An 18429-nucleotide genomic window follows, 5' to 3' on the forward strand; every position below is an offset into this window, starting at 1 on the left:
TATGATACATCTATAGTGATGCAAGATATAAAAGAGATTATGTACAATAAAAGAAGGAAAACATATATGAACCTTTTGGTATTTAAAACATATACCGGTTCTTTGGATACTTTCCAATTAAAATAAAAAAGTAAACAAAAATTTAACATCAAGTGTTTTAGTTAAACAACTTGAGTATTGGCTATTGATGTTTATCTGTAAATTTTTTTTTTTTTTTTATCTTTAACATTTTTAAATGATTTGTAAATTTAATAAAATGAAATTCAAAGAATTAAAGATATTTTTTGGTTTTTTTTATTATCAGAAAGAAAATTATATGAATATTAAAAACTTGCAAAAAGGGTGAATTAATCTGTGGGGAAATTTTTTTTTTTTTTTAAATTGTTTTGAAAAATCAAATGTAAAAAAATTATATAATCTATAGTTTTAACTTCATAATTTGTAAAATGATCTATTGTTTACATGTACTAATGAATAAATCATGGTAAAACACAGTTAATGTTGTACTTGATTGAACTGACGATAAGGTTGCCACAACCAAGGGACTTGCCACGGCAATATGTTGGGCGGCGGTTGACCCCATGGGGGACACAAAGTTTTATCATGTAGCATCGGACCCCACGGTGGACTTGGGGGGTTTCCTGGTGGCATCGGACCCCACGTTGGATATTGGGGATTTTCTGGTATCATCTGACCCCACGGCGGATACATCGTGTTTTTGTGAAGAATTGGAGGCGGTCTATCCATAGAATTGTCAAATGCACTGAATCTTTGACTAGTGTTTGGTTGCCGGTGAGAAAAGTTTATACCTCCTGTAGCGATTGGTTGTTGGTTAGCATGATTAGAACGTGAAGGTCTGTTCCCATACATGTTCATTGCTGTTTTAAGGTGTTTTACGATTTCAGGGAAACCTTGTTTACTGTTTAAATGAACCTGGTCGTAGAACATTTCATCTGTTGGTTCAAACTTTTTTATTAATGTTATCTTTTGAAATTTCAAGCATTCTGTGGCTAGGATTTCGTTGGCATCGTGTACTCTTGCATCAGTCATGTCCTTTCTTCGAATTATAGGTAAAACAAATATTTTAGCATTTGGCCAAATTTGTGTTGTAGTGTGAAAAAGGTTTTCAAATTCCTTGTTTTTAACTGCATTGTTCTGCAAATCCCTCGTTCCTATGCTGATAAGGACATGCTGTGGTTTTATGTTTTTGCCGTTTTTCTCTATGAAAGGGGAACATGTTTCTGCTCCCCCTCTAATGTATCGTTTTATTGTTTTTCCATCTGGAGAAAATTTTTTAGGAATAATTCTTCTGAGAATCGAGTCACTGAGAATGAGATAATCGCATTCTGACACTCCAACATTTTGAGTATGAGATTCACTTGTTCTCTTTTCTCTTCGTTCATTAATTGATTCTTTTGAATTGCATCTTGAATTCATGCTTGTGTTTAATTCCTCTAAACGTGAAATGCGATTATTGAATTCTGCAATTTTGTTCGAAATTGACTCCATACTGTCATTGTTCTCTTCTCGGAAATCGATAAGAATTTTTTCATTATTTTGCAGTTTCTCAATTATGATATCTTTATTAAATGCTGATTCTTTAAACTGTGTGTCAAGAAGATTTATTTTCAAATGAAGAGATTCCAGAGTCTGATTGCAGTGTTTTATTTTATTGTCAAAATTTGCAATTTGTTGTGAAACATATTTGATTTTTTGGTTTGATGATATTAATTCTGGAACAAATCCTTTGATGTCTGGCACAATAGTGTCTGTTGCATTCTTGAGGTCGTTTAATTTATTTACAAATAACTTAAAGGAAATGTCAATAGTGGTCAAAGTTGCTGTAAGTGTGTCAAGTTTGGAGCTCAACATTTGGCCGTGTTTTGAAATCTTTTCCTTAGGTGTTTCTACTTGATTGTCCTGGGTTTTTTTTGTACCCTCTTTCCTGATTGGGGTAGATGTGTTGTTGACATTTGCAAGGGATTTTGCAAATGTTAAAGACGTGTCACTAAGATTGTTTTCATTTTGAAGATTTTTTCCAGTTGTAGATTGTTCAATTTTAGTATTGTCTAAACTTAAGCTATGATCATTAAAACTGTCATCATTTCCACTTTTTTGTAGTAGGGAGCTGTCTTGTGATTTCACTATGTGCTTCAGAGTTTCGAAATATGTTTCGCTAAACTGTACACATTTGGCACCCTGAATCACAACGGAGCCCGATTTATAAAAGTTTATCTTAATGGTGCAGTTTTTGTCAGTACCACAGTCACATAAAATTTTGATAACTGTTTTTTCCTTTAAGAAGGTAGTTTTTTCTGTTCCAAAATGTTGCACAATTGCATTTTTCAAGGGTTCAATCTTTTCAGGCAGTGTTCTGAACGTAACGTTGTTTGTTTTACCATTAACTTGATGGCAGGGCATTGGTTCTTCTAACTGACAGTCTGTGTATTTGTTATTCGAGTTTATATCTGTACACTCGTCAAATTCATTACCTGTCACACAATTTTGGAATTTTAATGGTGGTTTAATTTCCCTCGGCACCGCCATTTTTATCACGTTATGTTAGGTGTAAATATTTCAAGGACTGTCAGGTTTAATTATCGGACTTTGTGTTCTAAATTGAGAACTGTAACTATTTTCAACTATTTCATTAATTTATGAAGTTCCATTCATCAAATACCATGGGTTTTATGTGTATTTAAGTGCAGCATGTGAAAGGCATGGGCGCATCCATTACCGGAAGTTTCATTTATTTCTTTATCCAATTTTTATTTAAATAATTGAATTTATTTATTTCATATAAAATTTAATTGTAAATTTTATAAATAAGTTAATAAGACGTGATTTCATTTCATATAAAATTTAATTGTAAATTTTATAAATAAGTTAATAAGACGTGATGATTGAGGTCCCTTGGCGGTCCTCATGCCTCATTACATCATAAATATCTATCGCTTGGGTTTTAGGCTGAATAAGCGCTAATTGAAAAGACTCTAGGATTAATTGTTCTTTACATAAGAGAAATCAAAAGACTATGTAAAGCTGTGACTTTATCTATTATTTATCAACAGTCTTATTTCCTTCTTTGTGAAAATCTATTTGACACTTACATGGCTTAATTTTAAATTATAACACAAAAAGCTTTGTAAACGAAAATCGTTACATGTTAATAATTTGACACATTTATTTCTTTATCCAATTTTTATTTAAATAATTGAATTTATTTATTTCATATAAAATTTAATTGTAAATTTTATAAATAAGTTAATAAGACGTGATTTCATTTCATATAAAATTTAATTGTAAATTTTATAAATAAGTTAATAAGACGTGATTTCATTTCAAAATAAAATTTAATTGTAAATTTTATAAATAAGTTAATAAGACGTGATGTCCACTTTTGCCCTGTCACACATACCTGTCAAATAGTGTACTGTATATACTCGTATAATGTTGAAATTATTTTAAACATGGCTAATTCAGTGATACATGGAGGATAATATAAAACATTGATATCTCCGTACTCAAGTGAATTACCGATAATGTGTGTAAAATAGTGTAAATAGATGTGGTGGTGGAATATTAACTACTCAAATGAGGTTGTCCCGAAGTGGACGGAGAAAGATTTCCTGGTAAGGGTAAGAGTAAGATGGGATACATAAGGGTGCTATAAACAGTTTCGTATAAAAAAAAAAACTAGGGGTTATTCCCCAACTAAAAATGGACATGGAGGGAAGTCCCTTTTTATCAACATAATTGGTGAAAAAGTATCATGTTTTTTTGTATTTGGTTGTAAAGATATGTTAATTAACTTCAATTAAAACAGGTTGAATGATTAAAATAATTAAAAAAATTAGATTAAATATACATGTTTTGAGGGGAGACAACACTGTAAACAGTCTGTTTTTTTTGGCAGTGAAAATTGAAAACTTATTTGCAGCCACTGTAGCTCTTTTCGGAGCAGGCGAACGTACCCTGAAGCATGAATTTTTTGAAAGACCAGGTAAAAAGCTATGAAATTCATACAACTTTGATTATGAAAAATGTGCAGGTATCATGTCTTCAGGGGTGTGCACATGACCTGATTTCAGGTTTTTTAAGCTTAAATTAGGCAAAGTTTTTCCCAGTTTCTCTGGATAAAACTTTTTTATACTATTAAAAGTACACTTTTTTTTATTCCATTATAAACTAGAGAACATTCTGATTCCAGTGATATCTAGTTTTATACAAGTATCTTTATTAATCAGTCCACCACTAAGGGTCACTTATACATGGTCCCTCAAAATATGACGTCATAGAAAAAAACTGTTGATTGCACCCTAAGCACAGAGTTACGTCAAATGGATATCTCAAAAACAGTGTTTCTAAATTAAAAAGATAGATGTATTTAACTCATTTCCCTGACGTCAGTTTATTGTTCTAGCTGTAGAAAGGATCCAATGACCACTGTATAACTTTTATATTTCAACTGAGAATCTTATATTCTCTCAAAACCGAATTTCTTATGAAGAGTTGAAATATGAAGAATGATTTATCGCGTATTTTTAACGTAAATCATCACAATCTTCAATCTATGCATTGTTTTGTTTTTATTATTTAGACAATACGTGACACCACTTCACTATAAGGGCTTAGATAAATCGTTATATAAACTATACTCTTAAATCGCTTCGTTGTCAATACATATATTGTACAGAGCTATATATAAAACAAAACATGGCTTTCAAAATTAAGATGTGGCGTTGCGCCCTTTAAAATAAAAACCGGACAAGAATATACCAATTGTTGAACGAACTGGTTTTGTGTGTAAAAATGAAACTGTCGGAAAGCTATCCCTTAGACACGACCGTTGTTGGTACTTTCTTAAGACATCAAAAGGATTGACATTAAAACCCACCATACTGAAATTTCGTAAATTTCGCGGAAAAAATAATTTGGCGTCAATTTGGAATTTTTTCTTTTTTCTGTTTCGTACTTGCCTTTGACTTCAGATATAGATTTCTTTCGATTTTTGTATATTTGACTGGATTAATTGTTCTCTTAATTTAAGTCAGTGAAATGTCTGACGTTAACTAAAACAATAAGGTAAGGAAATATTAAACTGTCTGTGCACAACCTTAAGATGACTTAAAAAATCTCATTCATTGATTATAAAATATCATTTTGTTTGTGATAAAGGCATCCCGCAAAAGTAAATGCAAAAGTCTTGTCCTTTGAACTTAGAACGATCTCTTTCAGACTTTTTAGTCCCTCTTATTCAAAGCATTTTCATACTGACACATCAGTAATGAAAAGGGTAGGACCACAGTGGCGGATCCAGGGGGAGGGTTCCGGGGGTTGGAACTCCCCCTTTTTTTGGACGATCAATGCATTTGAATGAGGACATATAGTTGGAACACCCCCCCCCCTTTTGTCCTGGGTTGGGACCCCCCCCCCCTTTTTAAATGGCTGGATCCGCCCCTGGACCATGCAGGTATCAGTAATGAAAAGGAATACCTGTTTTTTATCATCTTAATCCTGTGTAGATCTAGTATCCATGCATATGTTGGCTACATCTTGTATTTATGTAGAAGTATCTGTGTTGATATAATTTGGTTACAGCAGTAAAAATATTTACCAGAATATGAATATTAAAGTTACTCTTGGAATAATGATATTATGGCAGAGAGGGCCTATTTCACTAAGACTGCTGCACGAGTTCTGAAAAGCGATAAACTGTGTTTCTCTTTTTTCTTTTAACATATGTCTTTAGTATCAAATTATGATTAGTAAAATTATTTTAATAATATTATTTTAAAAATATCCACATTTTAATGACAGCATATGGTGCTTAATATAATAATAGTTTTTTCATGCAAAGTGTCAACAAAGGGACGTAACTCGTAAATTACTTTCGGCCCCGCTACGTCAAAGTTATTGACACATCGAAGTGGCACACACGAGTATTAAAGGACATTAAGTGGCACAAATTTAACACGGGCTAGTTCATAACAAGCCTCATCACATATTTTAAATTTTGGGTAAAAATACTTTTATTTTCTATCGATTATGTTCCGACATTTTAACGTTCTCGTGTATATTTATAAAATATAGCAATTTCAAATTTGTCATTATCTGAACCGTTATACTATTGTTGTGTTTACACAAAAGCTGCTTGCTTCAAACCTTTAGAACTAGCATAATCATGCATCCAAAACTAAAGCATAATTGAGCCTTCACATTCAAAATATTAATATTGGTTGTATAATGGCTTACAAATGCCTAAAGGTTAATTATAACCTTTTGCAATGATATGGTCGTATTTACACTACAAATTATAATCAGACAAGCATGTACAATCGGTATAGTTTTAATGAATGGCAGGTACTAGATGATTTAAAAGCATTTTATATTTCAGAAAATTGTACAGTTTATGGACTTTGAAGTCCCTTTTTCTTTGTTCACACAGAAGGTGCCAAAAGAAAAACTAAGTTTCCCTTAAGTAATAATGTAAGAAAGTTGCTTGTATTGACATGGGTAATGAAGGCAACAGTAGAATACCGCTGTTCAATAGTCATAAATTGGGTAAGTGAAATTAAATCTGGGTAACAATTAAAAACCAGAGGCTCTAAAGAGCCTGTGTCGCTCACCTTGGTATATGTGCATATGAAACAAAGAACACAGATGGGTTCATGACAAAATTGTGTTTTGGTGATAGTGATGTGTTTGTAGATCTTACTTTACTAAACATTCTTGCTGCTTATAATTATCTCTATCTATAATGAACTTGGCCCAATAGTTACAGGGGAAAATATTTACAACATTGATGAAAATTTACTATAAAGGGCAATAACTCCTAAATGTTGACTTATTTGAAGGTCTTATTTTGCTTTACATAATTGCTGTTTAGAGTTTATCTTTATCTTTAATGATAATGAAGATAATAAGCAACAGCTGCAAAATTTTCAAAAAATTAACAATGCAGGGGTAGGAACCCAACAACGGGTTGCTTGATTGGTCTGATAATTTCAGGGCAGATATATCTTAACCTAATCCACCATTTCACCATGTCAGATTTAAATGCTTTGGTTTCAGAGATATGAGCACAAAACAGCATTTTACCACTATGTACTATTTTTACCCGTGTCGGCCATCTTGGTTTGTAACCAGGGTCATCGGACACATTTTTTAAACTAAATACCCTAATGATGATTGTGGACAAGTTTGGTTCAATTTGTCTCAGTAGTTTCAGGAGAAGATTTTAGTAAAAGATTACAAACATTTACGGAAAATTGTTAAAAATTGACTATAAAGGGCAATGACTCCTTTTAAAGGGGTCAATTGATCATTTTGGTCATGTTGACTTATTTGTAAATCTTAATTACAATTACAAATTCAGAGGCAGCAACCCAACAACCGGTTGTCCGAATTATCTGAAAATTTGAGGGCAGATATATCTTTACCTGATTGACAATTTTACTCCGTCAGATTTACTCTAAATGCTTTTATGTCAGAGATATAAGCCAAAATCTACATTTTCCCCTATTTTCTATTTTAAGTCATTGCAGCCATTTTGATTGGTTGGTCGGGTCACCAGACACATTTTTAAACTAGATACCCAAATGATGATTGTGGCCAAGTTTGGTTAAACTTGGCCCATTAGTTTCAGGGAAGAAGATTATTGTAAAAATTAACGACGACCACGGACGCCAAGTGATGAGGAAAGCTCACTTGGCCCTTTGGGCAAGGTGAGCTAAAAACGAGGGAAACACATCAACTATAAGACGAAATCAACGGAAACAATAGAAACACTGAACTGCAACAAAAAACCAGCGCAAACATACATGAAAACGGAATATTTGATAACAAATGCTATATTCCGGACTTGGTACAGGCCATTTTAAGAAAAAGGTGGTGGACTGATCCTGGTTTTATGTCTAGCCAAACCTCCCGCTCATATAGCATTATTACAAATACCGACATGAGGTACGAAATAACATATATACATTGTAGTTTTAAATGTAGTTCTAAGTGACACATTTAGTAATAGTTGATGAAGCACAAAATAGCAGACATAGAAATATTAAAACATTTTGTTGATTTAAAAGCGAACGCCTTTACATTATTATATCAGTTACTGCAATGGAATTCTCGTATAGTCGTTGTCCAATCCCATTTGTAAAATATGAAAAACTGGCACTCTTTTTGCTAAAAAAAAATCAAAATATCAGTAAGTATGTTTTGGTTTTTGCAAACAGTGACCGAGGCCAACATGTCATTCCTTTTAAATCTACAAATTGACCTACCAATATTATTAACGCCTGTAGATATTGATCAAATTTCTGGTAAATGAGTAAATTATGTTTGCTTACAAAAAATGTCGTTTCTGTTGATCAGAATTACAGTCTTTTAATTTAAAAATTGTCAAACAAACTGTAACTGATTTTACTCGAAATGATATAGCCTTCCTCTGATTAGACATTTTCTGTCGAAGCTTTGTGTTTAAGATTTACTTTAGAATCAATGTGTGAATGAAACATCTTTGTTTATATCGAAAATATGTAAATATAAGAATTACATGATGTGTTTGTGTGTGTTAAATTTTGCGAATTGAAAGAAAGTGACCATCACAACCAAGCGCTTCATGGTAATTTTTGCTTTAATTTCCTTAAAGTTGAAGGGAAAAAAACATTTGACTAAATGATAAAAGTGCAATTTTAAATTTCAATTGACAAACATAAGTTTGAAATATTCCTATAATAAAACACTATCTTTTAGTTAAACTGATCATCGGGATATTACTGTTCAATATCTTATTTAAAATAGTATAACACTGATAAATGTTAACGCAGAAAAAAAACTAAAAAAAAAATTAGCAGATAGAATAAGATGTCAATTCATTTGTATAAAATTTAAACGACCTCTCTCATTAACAAATTGTTGTCTGTTTGGGTACTCATACAGTTTTCTCAATATAACAAAAAAGTTCTGTAACAACTGTCATACAAGTGGGATATTTCGTAAGCTATTAACGCTAGGGATAACGTACCATGTCAGGACAAATGATATACCCACTCGTTCGTTGATAACGTTTGAGTTTGTCAGTTTTTATAGATATCCCCCTTTTGAATATGCCTTGGAGTGATTTTGTTATACTTTTTTTTTTAGAAAGTAACAGTACAGTAATTCGTGTAATTGTACACTCACATTGTCTAGTCGGACTGTAAATTTAAAGTTCCATCCACTTATAACCTAAAAACGACAAGTTATTCAGTTAAATTGTTATGACTATATATGATATATATTACCTACACAGGGTTTTAATGTGTTTTTTGCCTATTTACATTTTGTTGGATTTTATTTGTATTTGCTGTATCAAGTTTATATCAGATAAAAAATAATCCTAATTTTTCTTTCAATTTTGTTTCAATAATCCATATCTGTTTGTTTGGTCTTTTGTTTCCCTCAGAGTCTCTTTTGAACTATTGTTTGTCTATTTGTCGCTATTCTCCTTTTCATAGTCTTTTGGGTTGTTTTTTTCTCTCGGCTTTTTTCTCAATGACATGCAACAGAGATTGAAAATTTGTAATATCATGTTCATTCTTAAACTATCGACTTCTTGCTTTATATGTCTTGATTGAAATGGTTGGAAGTAAAAAAAAAGAAGTGATTACTACAGGTATCAGAACCATCCTATACACACGTTAACCTTGTAGATAGACCTGATGAACAACAAGGTCTGACATATTAGTCAGTTTTTATAATGATTGGGATTATAACGCACTGTTGCACCCTCATTTTGGACATTTTTACCTAATATAATGTTTGTTTTGTTAACACATCGTTGTCATTATTATTTTATGCGACTTTTATATAAGTGATAGGTTTAGCTAGCTAGTAAACGATCTTTTAGCCACAATTTTCTACATCATAAGAAAATGTCTGTACCAGGTCAGGAATATGATAGTTGTTATTCATTCGTTTGATGAGTTTGATCTTTTGATTTTGCCATTATCCTACGGACTGTACGTTTAGAATTTTCCGCGTAGATCGATATTTTTGTTATTTTACATAGTCCATGATTATTTCTTTCACTAAGAACGAATAATGTGCAACAATAATGAACACGTTAAAACATTTGACTTTCCGTTTTTCTATAATTAAGGCAATGGACCGGACCTAATTACCGAGCAATACTATTTTCCCCCTTTTTTTCGTGTTATTGTTTTAGATCTTCGTCAATATATTTACTTCATTCTTAGACGTTCGACATAATCATACAAAAAAAAATGTTGAATGGCGTCGTTTGATAAAAAAAATTGAAAATGTTGTTCCAGGTGTTTTATTCAGAGTGAAGTTAGTGTAGAACAGCTGATGTTTTACATACCTGTTCCTCTGCTTTCACAACGGTGGTGGTGTTGAATAAAATGTTTTCTGAGTCGAGTTTGTCCTTGGCAGCCTTAATTACTATATCTGGGATCGTATCAGCGTCTATTTTATTCCAACCACCTGGAATCTGACAATTTACGTATATTATTCCAATAATCACAAATAAACAGGGAATTAAAACCTTCATTTTTCTAGATCTCTGTGGGGTCGCCAACCGAATCTTTGTGTTTAAATTGACACAGTGGGTTTCGTGTCTTATCTTTAATGTCTCTTATATTGTACTTAATCATCTGCCCTAAGTTTCGTGTACTTTAAAAATTCATTCTTGTAGGAAACTGGAAGAGTATAAGCAATTAAAACAAACAGTTGAGTTGATCATCACTACAAAATACCCACTGTTTTACTGTTACTGTACAAAGAAATGATTTTGAAAATCATAATTATCTTTGGCTCAGAATATAAAACGAGATAAATAAAACTTTTTGGCCGAAAATTATTGAACAAGTTCATTTAACAAATAATTTATACACATACATGACATAGAGTATACACAATTGCGGGCCCTACAAAAATAACCCGCACAAGTTAAATCTGTCAAAAAAAGAAAAAAAAATAGCAATAACTCACAAGTACAATAATTAAACATTAGGGATGGGTGGGAGGGTAACTAATCGAAAATATATCTAATAATGATTACAAAGTTCATTTAACAAATAATTTATACACATACATGACATAGAGTATACACAATTGCGGGCCCTACAAAAATAAACCGCCAAACAAGCCCGCAAAAGAAAAAAAGAAAAGAAAAATAACTAAAAAAGAATAAATTCTTAAAACAAAACAAAACACTCTTTAGAATAGCAATAATACAGACCCACAAACTACTACGCTGACGAGACTCAAGAAATCAAAACGATATTTTCTTGTAAATCTCCTACTGAAGATCCAAAGAATATGTTACTTCTATGAAAATCTTCTGACTCAACGAATAAAGAACTTCATTGTAAGCCACATACTAGAATGGTTATCTACAAAATATGAACAAAGAAAAAGTAACATACTACAAATTACAACTACATAATTAAACATAAAAAATACAATTTACAAATGCGAAATGACATGAATAAAACACATTCTAAGCTGGGCAACTCCATCTTCATTTAAATGCAAACCTCCATCTTTAATTGCAAATAAATCTCTTTTAGGAGAGCCCTTTAATAAAAATCGTCTATAAGACTTAATGAAACTTATTTTCTCATCTTTACAAATACCAATTAAGGCTTTATTAATCTAAACAATAAAATTGAGAATGGAAATGGGGAATGTGTCAAAGAGACAACAACCCGACCAAATAAAAAAACAACAGCAGAGGGTCACCAACAGGTCTTCAATGTAGCGTGAAATTCCCGCACCCGGAGGCGTCCTTCAGCTGGCCCCTAAACAAATATATACTAGTCCAGTGATAATGAACGCCATACTAATTTCCAAATTGTACACAAGAAACTAAAATTAAAAGAATACAAGACTAGCAAAGGCCAGAGGCTCCTGACTTGGGACAGGCGTAAAAATGCGGCGGGGTTAAACATGTTTGTGAGATCTCAACTCTCCCCCTATACCTCTAACCAATGTAGAAAAGTAAACGCATAACAATACGCACATTAAAATTCAGTTCAAGAAAAGTCCGAGTCTGATGTCAGAAGATGTAACCAAAGAAAATAAACAAAATTACAATAATACATAAATAACAACAGACTACTAGCAGTTAACTGACATGCCAGCTCCAGACTTCAATTAAACTGACTGAAAGATTATGATTTCATCATATGAACATCAGGCACAATCCTTCCCATTAGGGGTTTAGTATCATACCATCATAACATATATGAGAAGAACATAACCCGTGTCATGCCAACAACTGTTTTTAGAATAAATGTGTTTAGTTCCGATGCAAAGACCTTATCAGTGAGTCAATATTAACGCCAAAATATGCAATCTTTAATGACTTGACAACAGTATCGTAATTATATCCCTTCTTAATAAGTCTATTCAGAGGTTTTGTAAGTTTCTGAGGTGAATACTGACACCTTTGTGCTTTATAAAGAATATTTCCATAAAAAATTGGATGTGAAATACCTGAACGTATTAGAAGTCTGCATGTTGAGCTATATTTACGAATGCTGTCTTTATACCGATGATAAAATTTAGTAAATGTTTTGACTAGTTTGTGATATCGAAAACCCTGGTGTAATAATTTTTCAGTAATACATAAATTTCTCTCGTTAATATCTAAAACATTGTTACATACCCGAGCGAATCGTACAAGTTGAGATATATAAACACCGTAAGATGGTGACAAGGGAACGTCACCATCTAAAAACGGATAATTAACGATAGGAAATGAAAAATCATCCCTTTTATCATAAATTTTAGTATTCAGCTTTCCATTAGTGATATAGATATCAAGATCGAGAAAAGGGCAGTGGTCATTGTTAGTATTAGCTTTATTTAAAGTAAGTTCAACGGGATAAATTTCATTAATATACATACTGAAGTCGTCATTATTGAGAGCCAAAATATCATCCAAATATCTAAAAGTATTATTAAATTTGTTTATCAGATGTTGTTTCGATGGGTATTTGCTTATTTTTGTCATAAATTGTAACTCATAACAATACAAAAACAGGTCCGCAATAAGTGGTGCACAGTTAGTCCCCATTGGAATTCCGATAATCTGACGATATACGGAATCCCCAAAGCGAACAAAAATTTTATCTAGTAAAAATTCAAGGGCATATATAGTATCAAAGCATGTCCAATTAACATAGTTTTTTTGTTTATTGCTACTAAAAAATGACCTAAAAGAGTTGGAACATATATATTCACATTCTGATTTTTTGAATGCCCATTTAATTAAGTGTGTGAATTTTTTCTTAATGAGAATATGAGGCAATGTGGTATACAGGGTAGAAAAATCAAAACTTTGAACTGATTCAAAATCACCAATATAAGCATGCAATTTATCAAGTACTTCCAACGAGTTATTGACACTCCAAAAGTAATTTATTCCACTATTTTCGAAGGCCTTATTTGAACAATTTATTATCAGGTTTTTAATTGTACCAAGTGTGCTGGTAAGAAGAATAGACAATTTAGTAGTTGAACAATGGCTTGCAGACGAAATAAATCTATATTTGTAAGGGGTTTTGTGTAGCTTCGGAAGCCAATACATAGTTGGGACTTTCATTGTATTTGGCTCTGCTTGTAAAGCGGTGGCTAAAAGTTTATGTTTGTTACAGATTTCGTTTTCTGAAAATTATTCCTAACTGAACAAAATCAACTGGTCGCGGTAAAATAGAAGATATCAATATATTTATGTCTCTATTTCTATTTCTTATACTATAGATAAAATTTCTAAATTTACATAAAATAATCTCTAGAGTATGTTTCTCTGCATCATTGGTACCAAAATGTAAAATAACATGAGAAAAGCTATCAAAATCATGAAGATACATATACTCCTTATCAATAACATATTTAATGTAACCTAAATTAGCTCCGCTAAAACTCTGTACAACCATGTCTTTCATCCCATCCAAATATTTCCCAATAGAGTCACACAAGATTAACACCATCTTCTTCTTTACTGCAATTAAGGGATAAATTTAGTCATGGCCTTAACAACAGAGACTTTTTCGGATAAAGACAATTGAAGATATAATTTATAGGCATCACTTGCCCAATCACCATGAACTTGTATTAACTCTGCAGGCACCTTAGATTCAAAGGCAAACGTCGCACCCCCTCGGTGGAAACTATGGGTAGAAAATACAGTGTAGTCGTGGATTCCTGCCTATCTTACTAATAAACTCCTTAATATACTGCTGAAAATCTGTATAAGTCACAGGAACTAACTAGGAAATAAAAAGGCTGGACTATCTCTGGCGGCAGGAATAAATTTACACATATTTCCAATAGCAATATTACCCTCCAAAATTACTTTATTTCTAGTTAACTGTTTATCTATGTCAAAAGACATTTTAGAATAAGGTACTAAATTAGATTAGCGCGTAATTAAGAAAAAGGCAAATAAAAATAAACACCATTTAGTACACTGCTTTGGATCGTTGTGATTTATAACTCTATTAATATCTAATAACATATCTACAGTAATAGCTAAAGCTTGTTGTGGTAAATGCTGCTTCTCTCTAGTAATCCCTTTCAATAATAACTTGACAGAAAATTCATCTAAATGAACAAAAGGTTTGTCTAACATCAAATGCATAGTTTTAACCCCACATACACAATTTTTTATAGAACTTACTGATTTGAACGATCTACTCAAAAATTGAATAAACAAACAGATCGTTTTTAATGAAACAGGACATTCATTTAAAAATAAAAAATGTACAAAAAAGCAAAAAGGCTCGCCACTGAACCAATAAATTCTTTTTTGTTCATACAGCAAAGGCTGATAAAGTCGATATCTTTACATCCCTTTCTAGTTCTCTAATTTGTCTATCTGAAAACATAATTTATCATTCGTGAATAAACTGAAACAACTCATTTGGCACTTCAAATTCTCCTAAATGTATATATTTTGTCTCTTCAAAAAATGTTTTAGCATAATTACTATGTTTAATGCCATCGAGACAACATATCAGCTAAACGATTGTCAACACCTGCAATGTGAACTGCCCTCAACTCAAATTCGTTAATGGCGGCTACAAAACAAATCTCACGCAAGCAAGATTGTAAAAACTGATTCCTTGATTTTCCAGTGTTAATTACTGTTACTGTAACCTGGTTATCACATTTAATTATAATTCTCTCTCCTCTCAATTTAGTTCCTCATAATTTCAGGCATACCACTACTGTTGACATTTCTAATGCATTAATATGAAGCTGTTACTTTACAATTGCATCAGGGAATTCAACATGAAAAAAATGTTCTTTGAACATGCCACCACAACCTGTCATGCATGCATCAGAAGAGAATATTTCATCTGGTTTCGACCATTCCTCTATTAACATCATTGATACACCATTATATAAAGTTAAAAACTTTTTCCACCATTTGATGTCTTTTTTAACAAGTTTAGGCGCCTCGCTCTTTTTTACATCTTGATAAATATATCTTAACCAATTAAGTATTCGAGAAATAAACACTCGTCCGGGTCTAACACAACACCCGACAAAATTAAGTTTTCAAACAAGCGATTGAATTTCACTCTTAGAGGCGAATTCTTTTCCTACCCACTCCAATGAAATTAGACTAATCGAAAATAATATCTAATAATGATTACAAAGTTACTTAAAAGTACTCACTGAACATATACTATAGATAGTAGAGAATTTCGAAATGTTGAAGAAAACGAACTTCGCATATAATTATGCGTTTTTAGAATTAAAAACTATACAATTGCATTACGAATGTAACCAAAATAGGGTATACATTCAAATCATACATCATGAGCAACTGGTTACCAAGACCACTTGCATGATACACATAACTTCAAATATGCAACTATGTTAACTATAAAATATAGAATTAAATGTTTGCACTGACAGTTTTTGGTCGTTGTAAAGTTAGAACTACTAGTAACTATGTGATCAAACTTCACCTCAATCACCGAAAGGACTGTTTTTAAATAATCATTATGGTTGTAATTTTTGTAATGAGCTTATTGTCCAACATAGTAGCCGATATAAAAACAAAAGGTAGAGCAGATTCTATAAATCATTTTCTTTTTTATTTGTCTTTTTAAAGGAGCACTAGCTACGAGATATATAAAAAATCTAAAGTCTGATTTTTTTCTGTTCAATCAATAATGAAATTGAAATAGTGAAATAACAATTCGCTTTTTGCAGCCAAAAAGGTTCAATTTTGTCAAATTACGCTAAGAAACATTGATAATTAGTAATTCACTTGCAAGTGAATGAGTCGACCTCTTTAAATTCGTATTCATGTGAACTTCAATTTAACCCCTAGCTAGAGATTGACAACGCATGTATTGTACGTGTACTGGTTATTTAAAGAAAAAGAATGTCAACAATGAAAGTGAAACATTGATAATTAGTAATTCACTTGCAAGTGAATGAGTCGACCTCTTTAAATTCGTATTCATGTGAACTTCAATTTAACCCCTAGCTAGAGATTGACAACGCATGTATTGTACGTGTACTGGTTATTTAAAGAAAAAGAATGTCAACAATGAAAGTGAAACTACGGTAAATCATTTGATTACTAATTCGATGCACATAAAATCATTCTTATACGGTTAAAAACAATGAGAAACATCTATTTTTAATCTATAAAATAAAATCAAACAGACCAATAAAAATCCAATTGCACGTGTTGGTTTAATTTATTCATATCTTTATTTATGTTTACATCGCTTATATGGTCATCTGAGGTCAAATCGATAGGTAATTAGATGGAGTTTGGACTAAAATTCACACGAAACGAACCTATAGATTATCTACCCCATGCTCTGTAAACTGTTTATTTTCGGCTTTTGATAGTTTGGATAAATGTTTTACATTGTTATAAATCAAATATGAGAATTTGAGTCAAATCGGTGACCATGAATTTGACAGCTAGTGCCCCTTTAAATATTCTGCGAGTATAACAAATAACCTGCGAGTTTGTTTTTTTTTTCAGTTGACTTAAATACTATTTGAAACAAATATTACTCTTTATATAACTTTTTTCTGTTGAACTAGGCCATTTTAATAACAACTATTAGTTTGATGCTCTACTGTTAAACCGTTCGTATCTGACATTAGATACCACTGAAATGTGACATATGGATAGAAAGTAAAATCACAATTAAAAACTCCGAGGAAAATTCAAAACGGAAAGTTCCTAATCAAATGGCAAAATCAAATTTAAAGCTCAAACCATCAATCGAATGGATAACAACAGTCATATTCATGACTTGAGACAGGCATTTTCTTATGTAAAAAATTGTGGATTAAACCTGGTTTTATAGCTAGCTAAACTTCTCCCTTGTATGCCAGTCGAATCAAATTCTATTATATTGACAACGATGCGTGAACAAAATAAACAGAGGTAATAGGTAAACATGTCCAAAAAAGGGGTATATATTTATTATGATTTATTTGAAAGTGACAGTTTTATTGCCCCACCAACATGTATCTGCCGTCTATAAATATATTGGGAAGAAGTCATATTTAATTGGTCTGTCATGATAACTAGATATAGATTTTTCATGCGATTTGTTACAAGTTGATTTGTCTTAATATGCGTCCCCGTATATTTACAACATCATAGATTAGTATAGACTAACATGAATATTGATATGTAGACAACAAATAGCCAGTTAAATTTTGACCAAAATACTATAAGGTTACATTGAGCAGAGACTCTTTAGTCTCTTAACGAAATTACAGGAGCTGTAACACACCTAGTTTTTATACGTCTGTTACATGTAACAAAACTATAAAAGCTATAGCACACTTAGATGTATACGTCCATATGTTAACAAAATTACAGGAGCTATAAAACACCGAGTTTCCATACGTCTGTTTACGACAATTTAAGGTGGTGCCTAACACTACAGGGAGATAACTGAGTAAAGTCAGCTAAATGTTTTAATTGAGTTGTGTTGTAAAGGGAATGTTAAGCTTCTCAATGATAAAAATTGGTGTTTGTCAAACTGCTATATAACCAGTGTAACTTTTCTGACAAAACGGTTGGTTCAAAATATTTTTATATTTTTGTTAGAGGGTCAAGGTTAATACATAGTCCACATTTTATGAAAATTAATCGAGCCAAATTAATTTTAGTGGAAGTGTTGGGTACCACATTAAGCACTACAACAAACCTTGTTTCCAAACGTCTGTTTACGATATTGCAAGAGCCAGATAGCAAGTGGTAAACAGTTGATTTAAACAAAAATGTCTAAATGATGTGTTATTGTAAATGTGTATGAATGAAATATTACATATATACATGTGGCACCAGTTATACCTTCACGTGTCTATTTAAGTGTGCGAATGTTATTTCCCTTAGCGCATTAAAACATTGGCTTCCCA

General features: G+C 31.9%; 1 protein-coding gene across 1 annotated transcript; it reads right to left on the minus strand.

Moving 5' to 3' along the window:
* Positions 1-8057: 8057 nt before the first annotated feature.
* LOC139482793 (uncharacterized) lies at positions 8058-10610 on the minus strand. The gene is made up of 3 exons (XM_071266849.1): positions 10367-10610; positions 9187-9231; positions 8058-8187 (listed from the first exon to the last, which is right to left on the minus strand). The coding sequence occupies exons 1-3, from the start codon at positions 10553-10555 to the stop codon at positions 8110-8112; spliced, it is 312 nt and encodes a 103-aa protein (XP_071122950.1). The 5' UTR covers positions 10556-10610; the 3' UTR covers positions 8058-8109.
* Positions 10611-18429: the final 7819 nt, after the last annotated feature.

Source organism: Mytilus edulis, chromosome 7 (assembly GCF_963676685.1).
Source record: "Mytilus edulis chromosome 7, xbMytEdul2.2, whole genome shotgun sequence".
In the NCBI taxonomy this organism is placed as follows: Eukaryota; Metazoa; Mollusca; class Bivalvia; order Mytilida; family Mytilidae; genus Mytilus; species Mytilus edulis.

Excerpts from the sequence above, each read along its gene's own strand:
- LOC139482793 (XM_071266849.1), bottom strand. The coding sequence starts at position 10,555 with ATGAAGGTTTTAATTCCCTGTTTATTTGTGATTATTGGAATAATATAC. Across the intron at positions 9,232-10,366 it reads TTGTGAAAGCAGAGGAACAG|GTTATAAGTGGATGGAACTT; the intron begins GTATGTAAAACA and ends TGTCGTTTTTAG. Across the intron at positions 8,188-9,186 it reads TTACAGTCCGACTAGACAAT|CAAAAAGAGTGCCAGTTTTT; the intron begins GTGAGTGTACAA and ends ATTTTTTTTTAG.